At 42.5% G+C, this 11,494-nt stretch overlaps 1 protein-coding gene across 7 annotated transcripts; it reads left to right on the top strand.

Annotated features, from left to right (window-relative positions):
- The first annotated feature begins 1,011 nt into the window (after positions 1-1,011).
- LOC128462286 (3-hydroxy-3-methylglutaryl-coenzyme A reductase) lies at positions 1,012-11,469 on the top strand. Of its 7 annotated transcripts, none has more exons than XM_053447594.1 (20): positions 1,012-1,151; positions 1,435-1,667; positions 1,771-1,882; positions 1,978-2,065; positions 2,898-3,051; positions 3,169-3,274; positions 3,403-3,509; positions 3,627-3,746; positions 3,891-4,024; positions 4,124-4,410; positions 6,249-6,367; positions 6,466-6,660; positions 6,792-6,950; positions 7,031-7,188; positions 7,303-7,408; positions 7,543-7,713; positions 7,838-7,978; positions 8,661-8,819; positions 9,916-10,070; positions 10,154-11,469. In XM_053447594.1, the coding sequence occupies exons 2-20, from the start codon at positions 1,506-1,508 to the stop codon at positions 10,209-10,211; spliced, it is 2,691 nt and encodes an 896-aa protein (XP_053303569.1). In that variant the 5' UTR covers positions 1,012-1,151; positions 1,435-1,505; the 3' UTR covers positions 10,212-11,469. The 7 variants fall into 7 exon arrangements, with proteins under 7 accessions (XP_053303569.1, XP_053303575.1, XP_053303571.1 ...); XM_053447600.1 differs by having other exon boundaries at positions 2,967-3,051; XM_053447596.1 differs by having other exon boundaries at positions 1,019-1,151; positions 1,477-1,667.
- The last annotated feature ends 25 nt before the right edge of the window (positions 11,470-11,494 follow it).

Consider the following 11,494-nt stretch of genomic DNA (forward strand, 5'->3'; position numbering starts at 1 on the left):
ACAGTTGCTTTGAACGTACGTTGATATGATCTTTTGTCTTATTATGTTTCAGAATCAATCTTTTATCTTGACTGAAAAAAATGAAAGCTGAATTTTGGCCTTTCTTGTTTTTACTTCAATCATTAACGGACTATTAAAGTTGTTGCAGTTCAATTCTCTGTTGATTGTTGTTACTTTGGTGAAACCTTATTACAGGTTGAGGATGCCACTGACTGTAACAACTTTTTTCTTTCCTCTTTCTATTGCATCACAATAGAAAAATATGTTAAAATACCAGTTCAACAGCCTGGTTAGCTTTACTAAATGAACAAACTGTGAACACCTGGAGGCTGTCCTCTGTGTAGTGAAAAGACAAAAACTCAACTTAATTTCCTGTCGGGGATCTTAGGGTGATCGATCTTCTCTTAGTTTTGCTAAACATCCCAACGGACAGTAGAAATGACATGTCCTTTAGAATGAGATTGAACTCTATTTTACATATTTTGATTTTTTTTTATAAAATTTTGTTTAATTATAAAAATTGAACGTCTAAAGTTTTTTCATGAAAAATAAATCCACAAATGCAGTTTTTTTGTTTTTTGTGACATCACGTAAAATTGAGTATCTTTTGTCTTTATTCATATGTTTCTTGCCATGTATTTTGTGAAGCACTTTGTGAGTTCAACCTATAATACAACTACTACTACTATTACTACTTCTACTACTACTACTGCTACTAATACTACTACTACTACTACTACTACTACTACTACTACTACTAATAATAATAATAATAATAATAATAACCAAGCAAAGAGTTTGGCAGAGTGATGTTGGAAAAGGTGAATTAAGTCTTTCTGGATATACAGTAATTCCAATACTATTATATTCTTATTGTAGTTACTATAATTCTTATTCTTCTTATTATTAGTTTTCATGATTATTCAACAATTCTATAAAAATTGACTCTGACCACCGCGGACATCGCTTATGCGTCACCCTTCAAACCCCACCCCTGACGTAAGACGTAATCATGACGTAAGGATTTCCGCATCGCCATGTTGGTTTGGTTACAACAGGAAGAATTAGCAAGCTAGCAAAGCGTTTTATGGTCGAGAGGCACTGATATGAAGGAAAAGACCCGCTGACCTCTGTGAAACGGATCTTTACGAGTACGTGAGCTCAGCCTGTGGTGTGAGTAAAGTGTGGGGACGCTGTGGGGGAGGTCTGACCTTGGTTCCGGGGCGAATGTAGCCGATGCTAACCAATGCTAGTGTAAACTATAATCTGCAGATTATAAATGACAGTGTATGGTTAACAGTAGATATCTGTCTCTGAGGATAGTGGTAATCGCAACTGTCATCTTAACATCTGACTGTTGTTTATTTGTATTTTTAATCATTAACTAAAATACAGCAGCCTTCATTTGTAGCATCTCCTGTCACCCGGTCTCAGATCAGCTGGATTGACGGCTGGCGTCCTCCCTCTCTGCCACAGTTGAAGCTTTGAGGTGACGTCCCGGGACCATGTTGGCTCGTCTCTTCAGGCTCCACGGCCTGCTGGTGGCCTCCCACCCGTGGGAGGTGATAGTGGGCACCCTGGCTCTCACTGTCTGCCTGGTGTCTATGAACTCCCTGGCAGCCAGCAGCCAGATGTGCTCGTGGAACGAGTGCCCCAAAGTCGAAGAGGTGGGTTGTGGTGTGAGGTGGTGCATGTGCGGGGGCTGTAATATGGCTCACTTTGTGTCTGTGCACCCAACCCGACGACCTTCCTGTGTCTGTTCTCTTGCAGAAAATCCAAAGCAGCGACATAACCGTCCTGACTATCACTCGCTGCATGGCCATAGTCTACATCTATTTCCAGTTCAAGAATCTCAGACAACTTGGATCCAAATATATTCTCGGTCAGTATGATGCGATGTTGGAGAAGTTGCAGGATACTCAGCACTGAACCGTGATGGCCCTGCTTCACTTTCTGTTTGTTTTTCTTTTCTCACAGGTATTACAGGTTTATTTGCAGGTTTTTCCAGCTTTGTTTTCAGTACAGTGGTCATCCACTTCTTTGGGAGAGAGCTGACAGGCCTCAAGTAAGGGTTTCAAATATACTGACCTTTTGTTTTACACCCAGATTGTTGAAGACATTCATTTCCTAGATCACAGTCTCTTGCGAGGCCTCCTATAGTTGAAAGTCACAAGTGATGAGGGAAAATCAATTCAGTCTCTTGAATCAGAATCAGAAAGTATTTATTGCCAAGTAGGTTTACACCTACACGGAATTTGCTCTGGTTATTGGTGCATACAATGAACATAGAAACATAAAAACACAATAAATACAACACATAAGAAAAGCAATAAAAAGAAACAATATATATTTACTCACTATTTACTTCTTATTTACTCACTTGAGATTATTGCATAACTTTCTTTTTGCATAACTTTCTATCATATATCCCAAAATAAGTAACTACCCCTGATTGGTTTCATTTCAGTGCAACCTATATAAGGGGCCTCTTTCTATTGACGACTGTAAAGAATCTTCAAATAATAGGCTTTTTATTAACAAATCGAGATAAATACGCAAAAATTAATACATGTGCAGTTAACCCAGTTTGTATGTGAGTTGGACGGATGATGAGTATTAATCTGGTCGCATCAAATCGCAAAGGAAAATGACTGTTGTTCAAGATAGGTCAGTCGATCGATCCGGTGTGCCCCTCTAGGCATTCTAATGATTTACAGCCGTAAAGCCTTGCATCACATGCATCACATGCATCACATGCATCATTAAGAATTTCTAAGAGACTCAATGAGACATGTGGTTTGTGATCAACCCTTTCACATTAACCAGGAGTCATTCTATTTCATTGTAATATCAAAAACATCATGGAATGAGGATGAATGCAATTTTAAACTTGTCAGGTGTCACTTCTGGCTTTCCAATGGCTGCAGTGAAATAATACACTGTCCTTTTGACTACGTGTCCTCCAGTGAAGCCCTGCCTTTCTTCCTTCTGCTCATCGACCTGTCCAAAGCCTGTGCATTGGCCAAATTTGCCCTCAGCTCCAACTCTCAGGTAACGCCACACACCCTGTATTTGCACATGTGTGAATTCTAACTGAGCTAACATCCATGTATCGACATCGACATTAAGGTAGTGTCGGCTCGCTGACACTTTGCATCTTGTGTGTAGGAGGAGGTGAGGGAGAATATATCCCAGGGCATGGCCATCCTGGGCCCCACCTTCACCCTGGATGCTGTGGTTGAGTGTCTGGTCATTGGGATCGGCACCATGTCAGGTAAGGAATGCTGCTGTTTGTTCACCTCCAAAACATGGAGAGATGTTTTTTTTTTTGTGTTAAATACCTAATGATGATGATAAATTGAGTGAACATTGAACTCAATTCTGTTCTCTGCTGTTTTCCAGGTGTCCCTCAATTAGAGATCATGTGTTGTTTTGGCTGTATGTCGGTCCTGGCCAACTACTTTGTCTTCATGACCCTGCTCCCCGCATGTGTCTCACTGGTCCTGGAGGTAGGAATAACTGCGGACTTTTAGGAGAGTTGATTTTTTGACATAGAATTGAAGTGAGTTAATATACCAGACAATTGATTTCTTTGTATGCTTCCTGTGTTTTTTTTTGGCGTACAGCTGTCCAGGGAAAGTCGCGAGGGTCGCCCAATCTGGCAGCTGAGCCACTTTGCACATGTGCTGGCTGAAGAGGAGGACAACAAGCCGAATCCTGTGACTCAGAGGGTTAAAATCATCATGGTAAGAAACAGAGTCCAGCTATTTAACCACACAAAAATCATTTTGCTGCCTGTGTAAACATCAGCCAGAAGGTGGCTTTTTTAAGATAGGAAGATTGAAGCAAATAAACAGTCTTACTTGGATATTTCATTATGTCCTCCCCAGTCTCTTGGTCTTGTACTGGTTCATGCACATAATCGACTAGCGAATGAGAATCCAGGACACAATCGAACAGTGGACGGGCCCGTAGCTAAGAGACTGGAGTCCGATGATACCACATGGCCTCTGAAGCTCACCAGGTAAAAACATTGAGGAAGGAAAATTGCTCATTTTGTAACTACATTGATTTATTGTGCAATAAACCCTCTGATGCACGTCTCCTTTTCTCCTGCTGCCAGTATGGACATGGAGCAGGTGATAACCCTCGGTCTTGCTCTGCTCCTGGCTGTGAAGTACGTCTTCTTTGAGCAAACAGAGACAGAGTCGTCGCTGTCCCTAAAAAGTCCCATTATCAGCTCTGCTCCCAGCCAGAAGCCCTGGGTGGCAGGGAACTGCTGCAGGAGGGACTTCCCGGCCCAGAAACAACACAAGACGATGAATGGTTTCCTGGCAACACACATATCCCCCCCAGCTGTTTCAGAAAGTCAACTTTCCCCTGAGGCTGACACGCCGATCACAGGAAAGGGTGAGACTTACAATTGGTCCCTATAGCATTACATGACATTACATTACATGTCATTTGGCAGACGCTTTTATCCGAAGCGACTTACAATTAGTGCATTCAACACGTCTTAACTTATTAAGACTGGATGCTACATGTGCATGTATCTCCCTCAAAGACCAAGTACAGTGTCTGCATGCTTCTTCCTCTAGGCCCACGTTGCCTTTAGCGTATGCCTGGGACGTCTTGGTTTTCATTTCGTCACCAATGTTAAGAGGTTGACGTGGCCAAATACCTGTGAGAGTTGAGTGACTCACGAGTTCCCAGCAAAGTTGAAAGTTTAAAGATCTGTTGATAGTGATATTGACATCCTGTTAGCAGCATTACATCTGCTTCGTGGTCGGAACTCTTAATTTTTTCGGTCTGCTGCAACGGCGCACCCGACACACAGGGACCGCAGTAGCTCAGCGTGGTAGCTGTTGCACAAGGCAGGCAGTGTGTCCTGTGCATCATCCTGAGAAGCAAATAGAAACACCGAATAAACATAGGAGAGCTTAAACTTTTGTCTTTTATTACGGCCCGAGCACTGACAGACGTAAGGCCCTATTGAAATTGTAATGATTATTATTGTTTTTCCGGAAAAATAATTGGCTTTTTGAGGGCTTTAACTTGCTAAAATTTTGCAGAACGTTAGAAAGTGGTGAAAATGTTCGTATTCTTGAGGAATTTTCAATGGGCCGTGTCTGCTTAGTCTTACTCGTCCACGTAAACGAAACGGACAAATTTCAAACAAATCGAGATGGAAAAACACACAATACAAAACAAATTATTTAAGCCAACGCAAAAAATACTTTCAGCCAACACAACCCCAAAAAAACACTGTCGTGGACTACTGCATATTCACGCACACAATTCAGGTTTTCAATGGACCTCGCCAAATGGAACCCTGGGTAATCAGACCCAGTTTTCCACTCACTATATTGCGAATATAGTTTTTGCAAAGATATTATATATCTATATATTGCCAATTCCAATCCTTAGTCGCCCTTTGTGCTGACTCAACTACACTTAGAAGCTGTTGGGTCTTTATATATGTATTGTACAAACTGGCTAATGTGTACAACTTCAAGCAGGGTTGTGTCTTCACTTTGCCGTCCCTACAGGCAAGATACCCTACAGGTGTATTGTCATCCTGCTGGAAACAAATGCAAACACAAACGCAGGCCCATTCAGTGAAGATTGTCTAATGATAAATAAACAGGCTTACATGTAGATGAGTGGACATGCTGGCAGGCAGGCATAGGCTAATAGACACAAAAGGTACATAAACAGATACACCGACAAACCGACGAGGAGCTGCTGACAAAGGCAGCTATAAATACTCGTTCGGGTGATGAGGGAGATGGGATCAGGACAAATTTAAAGATAAGTGCGGGGACATCAGGTGGAGACATGGAGAAGGGTAGGTCTGGGGAGATGACAGAGAACATATGGCCAGGGAGAAGTGGGGCTGGTTGTTATTTATTCTTTTCCGGCGTGGGCCCGCTCAGCGCTGCTTTGCAGTCGGTACTTTCCAGGGTTGATTAATCCTTGTTTTAGAATATATTTAATTTCATATAGGTAATATCTAAGAGCTACAACAGCAGTCAATAATTTGTTTGACAGAACATTTCTGATTGAACAACTGATCGATCAACTCTGGTTGTAAGTTATTGTTTCAATCCGGTTCCAGAAAAAAACTCAGGTTTTAAGAGGTTGTTGTTAAACATTGGTGGTCCAGTCATAATGGGTTGATAATGTCCATATTCACGGATGTAAATGCTTTCTTACTCAACGTGCCCTTTGTCTGTCCTGATTTACAGAAGAAGTAACTCCGGCTCCAGCAGTTTCAGAGGAAAACAGCCCTTGTATTTCAAGTTTTGGAGATTTTCCTGTTCCCCGTTCTCTGGAGGAATGTGTGACCATCCTCTCCGATCCGCAGGCAAGCTGCCATTGAAGTTAGAAATCCTCACACAAAGCCCAGTTCTGAATGTGGCTGAAGGTTTAACAAATCACCGGTTTGTCCTTGGTGTTTTCCAGAGAGGTGCCCGTTTCCTCAGCGATGCAGAGGTGATAAACCTGGTTACCCAACGTCACATTCTTAACTATAAATTGGAGATGCTCCTGGATACTCCAGAGAGGGGCGTGTCAGTCAGGAGGGAAATGCTATCGACCAAACTTCCTGTTCACTCGGCCTTGGCTTGTCTGCCTTACAAGGACTACGACTATTCTAAGGTTTTAGCAACATTGACATTCGTAAAATACATTGTCCTCCAGTAAATTCACTTTCTGACTAATCCAATGTTTCTGTGTTCATGTTGCAGCATGATTTTATTCAAGCTTTATTTAATGTCCCTGGTCTGTAGGTGATGGGTACTTGTTGTGAGAATGTCATCGGGTACATGCCGGTGCCAGTGGGAGTGGCTGGTCCTCTTCTGTTGGACGAGAAGCAGTTTCACGTTCCCATGGCGACCACAGAGGGCTGCCTGGTGGCCAGCACGAACCGAGGATGCAGGGCACTTTCTGTAAGAGAGGCCGACTTAGCGGTGGTTCACTGTGTGTGTATGTGCGTGTTGTGCTGACTCTTGTCATCCTTCCTGTCCAGCTGAGTGGGGGTTGCCGCAGCCGGATCCTGGCTGATGGTATGACCCGGGGTCCCGTGGTGAGGATGCCCTCAGCGTGTCGTGCTGCAGAGGTCAAAGTCTGGCTCGAGACCTCGGATGGTTTCAGCCTGATAAAAGAGGTCTTCGACCAGACCAGCAGGTCAGAGGAAACACTGAGATTGGCTAAAAGCAATAACAGGATGAATCCTGAATCACATATGTACCAAATGCTATTATCTGACAGAACATGCATGGATTTTTTTTTTCTTGCCAGGTTTGCTCGTCTGGAGAAGCTGTTTGGGAATTTGGCTGGGAGGAACCTGTACATACGCTTCCAGTCTCAGACAGGAGATGCCATGGGCATGAACATGTTATCAAAGGTATGACCTCATCTTGTGCAATTTCAAGGAAACTTTGCCTTTTGACTCTATTCAGCTTATCATGTATACACCACATTTGTTTTGTGTCTCCAGCACCATGAATACGTAACAGGGTACATGCTGTGTTTTTCCAGGGGACTGAACAGGCTCTGCTCAGACTGCAGCAGCAGTTTCCTGACATGGAGGTGATGTCAGTCAGTGGTAATTACTGCACTGACAAAAAATCTGCTGCCATAAACTGGATTCTGGGCCGGGGCAAGTCCGCTGTCTGCGAGGCCACCATCCCTGCCAAGGTGGTCACGGAGGTAAAAACAACTACAGCTACTCAAGTCGTAGCAGTGGAAAAACTCTGCTCACCAGCTTAAACACGTTTCCTGCCATCTGTTGCTGTTTGTCAAATAATGAAAAGCCCTTTGAATGCATGTTTAGGTGCTAAAGAGCAGTACAGCTGCTCTGTTGGAGCTCAACATCTCCAAAAACCTGGTGGGCTCGGCCATGGCGGGCAGTATAGGAGGCTTTAATGCTCACGCTGCCAACATTGTAGCTGCCATATACATCGCCTGTGGACAGGTAAACCTCACTCATGTTATCTCTAGTCTTGCATTACCTCCACACATACTCATGGGTATCTTTAAATAACACAACTAATAGTATTAGAAGGAGTGTGAGGCTGATAAATAGTCAACTTTCTACATCTAGACAGGTGTGTGTGGACTTACTTTCCAAAACATAACTCAGATTAAATATTGTTTCAGAACCTTTAACTGATTTCATGAATATTTGAAAAACTTTCCGGAAGCCACCCAAGTATCCGTCTGTTATCTAAAAAGGAATCTATGATAACAGATAACTTTTGAAGGGAATGAGGTGTTAATGGGACTTCATAGACTCTGGATGAATTTGATCAAGAATATAAAAAAGTCCTTCAACTACAAAAAGTAAGACTTTTTTTGTGTGAAAGCAAAGAACAAGTTTCTGCAACTAATGACATAATCTCTGCACCAATGTGAGTTGTTGAGCTGTAGCTGGAAATGAAATGGTTGACTTTTAAAAGGTGAAAATGAATTTGTCTCAGTGGCATAAGCTCATATTTAACCTAGTGATGTCACATTTAGATGACTTTCAATAGAAAAATAAACATTAAAACGTAAATCGTAACTTTCCTTAACTCTAAAGAAATACTTGGATAGGATTTGTAAATATAAGTTTTGTCACCACACGTATGGAGTAATATCTCTGTGTTGTGTGTCAGGATCCTGCTCAGACAGTAGGAAGCTCCAACTGCATCACTCTGATGGAGCCTGCTGGTGCAAATGGAGAAGACCTGTACATCAGCTGCACTATGCCCTCCATAGAGCTGGGTACTGTGGGAGGAGGCACCAACCTGCTGCCACAGCAGGCCTGTCTACTGGTAACTTCATCCTTTACTCTAATTTTTGATTTGTTTTTCAGTTTCAAGTCTCCTTCATTGTTACGCTTGTTTTTAAAGAGTGTGACTACCGGTAACTGAAACAGAGCGAGCTGTTTTTCCCTTCTTTCCCTTTTTTAACCGTTCAAATTCAAAAAACATTTATTTTGCATAATTAAAATTTCCCTAAAATATTTGCACATGAATCCTTAATGCCTTTATTGCAAATTTTAAAAGAAGAATCCCCATGTAAGATGATATTTGAATGCACAAACAGATGAGCCGACACCCAGCATCAAGATATTGCAAATAAAAAGCTTAGGGGCGTAATTATGACTTATGTTTATGTGTGATGAATCAGGTTTTTAAGGCAGCTGTGTAGGGATCCCACAGTGTGGAAAGTTCCCCACCGGGTAATTAACTTGTGGCACAGCTTAAACTTCTACCAGAATATAGTCATAGTATTGTGAGAATTAAGTTATTATTTCAGGCGGTGTGTAAGTATAAAGAGGAATATCAGTAGATACGCCTATATTCAGAAGAAGAATGTGCCTGAACTTGAACGCTCCAGAGGTGACTGTGTTGTTGTGAGTGGAGAATCTCCTGCTGCGCTGGTCGTGTGTGAAAGGCAAAGTATCAGGACATAAAAATCTGGAAATGTTCGGAAGTGGCCAGCCACAAAGCCATCGCTGGTTACATCCGTGTGCTGGTTTGGTACTTTCTCAAGAACCAGAGAACCAGTGAGACTGGAAATCAAGTTTTTGGATCCTGAACTCTAACAAGCCCTTAATTAGGACTTTATTCTCTCTCTCAGCTTAATGTGGGGATTGCCAATTATTAACAAAAATCCACCTACAAGGTTTTAAAAGGTCTATCAAATATTAAACGGACAGCGTGGTCAAGTTGTAATCGTCATGCGTCAGAACCCAGTGTAATAACAACTCTACAGTTGATAAATAAGGAATGTTATAATCAGATTTGCTTTCTAGAAGAAAATTTAAGAGAATTTGTATAGACAGAACACGCGGTCATCCTTTTCTCTCTTTGTTTGTAATATAAAACCCTAACGGTAAATGTCTGCATCCGTTTCTGTCTTTAGATGCTCGGTGTCCAAGGCACCAGTCCCATCCAGCCTGGCGAGAACGCCCGGCAGCTGGCCCGCATAGTGTGTGCCACCGTCCTGGCAGGGGAGCTGTCTCTGATGGCCGCTCTAGCTGCTGGACACCTCGTCAAAAGCCACATGACCCACAACAGGTGAGATATTTCACTCCTGTTCTCTGTGGTCTGCGAACATTCACCCTGCGAGAGGCTGAATGTGCTCTGTTCTCTGATCCTAGATCCAAAACCATTATATCCGAAACCCCTTCGCAAAACTCTGGAGACGGCAAGTGTTGACGTGATGGCCATCTTCAAAGAGTGAAAGTACGCCCCCTGGAATCCGGCACAAGAGGCTCTCCTAATGATGTGTTTCTGAGGGGAGAGCTGCGGGTGGTGGAAGACAAGCAACTAAATCCACGCTGAAGACAGTGGTGTGCTCAGTTTGTGGCTGACTGCAAAAAGACTTTCTGGGTTGAACTGTTGCGTTGCTTATTTGTTCCATTTGCCTGCACCTTTGCGTTGCGGTAGTGTTTGATAAAGGCTTCGCTGATCTGGGAGTTGTGATACGATTTGGACGTGCGCGTGCACTACGCTGCTCAAAGACTTTAACAAGTACCCAGTGTGCCTCTAAAGAGTCGTAAAGCCACAAGCTTCTCCCATCACACGCGGAAAGACACAGCTTCTACATTAATGTATGAGCTGAGATCTTCACACAAAAAAAATCTTTGCACTGGCCAATAGCTGTGTGTAAACAGAGCTGCAAGTAGTTTCAAACACCAACCTTCTGCCTGAATGTATGTGGTTTATATCGGCGTTGCTGCGTATCACTTGCTCAATCTTTCATGAGCTGAGGTGCAACTGTATACTGTGTATATTGCAGAATGACTGGCGGCTGAACCTCTGGGTTTTTGTCACTCGTGGTTTGTTCAGACGCTGATCTGCCACTCAGACGTTAGAGGCAGGTGTTATTTTTAAGGCTAATAGGAAAAACTAAGCCATATTAATTAATTTATTTTTAAGGTACACTTTTATTTTACATTTGTGCAACTATATATTTTTTTGTTTTTTTGTTTGCATGGTTCAAAAAGCAAAAGGATGAGTTTAAAGGAGACACGATGCTTTTTCAGTTTTTCTATTTCCTCTTGTGTGTGATGGATCTTTTGTAAAAGAGCTCCTCCCCGTGACAGAAAACACCGGAGCTCCTGAAACACCTCGGCAGCCGCATGGCCGATACGTTTCCACATCGTCGTCAGGATGTTGTAAAAGGAGCTACAGTATGAGACTGCTGTTTCCACAACATTAGAGCATGGAAACCTTTAATAACAAACTATGAGCCTGGATAGAAGCTGAAGGTCTCCTTTAAAAGCACGACTCACTACAGGTCCCACAGGTTCTGGTATTTTCAGAAAGCAGCAAAGCTCAGAAGTGGCCTTACATACAGTGTCTGAGATGTTGAGCCTTAGCATGTTCAAATTAGAATATTCAATTATAAATGATTCCTGTCAAGATTGTGCAATGTTTTATTTAAAAGATAAAAACACTTTGTTCCCTCTGAGTGATGTCTCACTGGTTTTTCATCA

This window comes from Pleuronectes platessa, chromosome 19 (assembly GCF_947347685.1).
Source record: "Pleuronectes platessa chromosome 19, fPlePla1.1, whole genome shotgun sequence".
NCBI classification, from domain to species: domain Eukaryota; kingdom Metazoa; phylum Chordata; class Actinopteri; order Pleuronectiformes; family Pleuronectidae; genus Pleuronectes; species Pleuronectes platessa.

What these genes read in the sequence shown, in the direction of transcription:
- LOC128462286 (XM_053447594.1), top strand. Translation starts at nt 1,506, where the DNA reads ATGTTGGCTCGTCTCTTCAGGCTCCACGGCCTGCTGGTGGCCTCCCAC. An exon ending in CCCTCAGCTCCAACTCTCAG is followed by an intron (nt 3,052 to 3,168) that starts GTAACGCCACAC and finishes TCTTGTGTGTAG; the next exon opens with GAGGAGGTGAGGGAGAATAT. An exon ending in GTCTTCGACCAGACCAGCAG is followed by an intron (nt 7,189 to 7,302) that starts GTCAGAGGAAAC and finishes TTTTCTTGCCAG; the next exon opens with GTTTGCTCGTCTGGAGAAGC.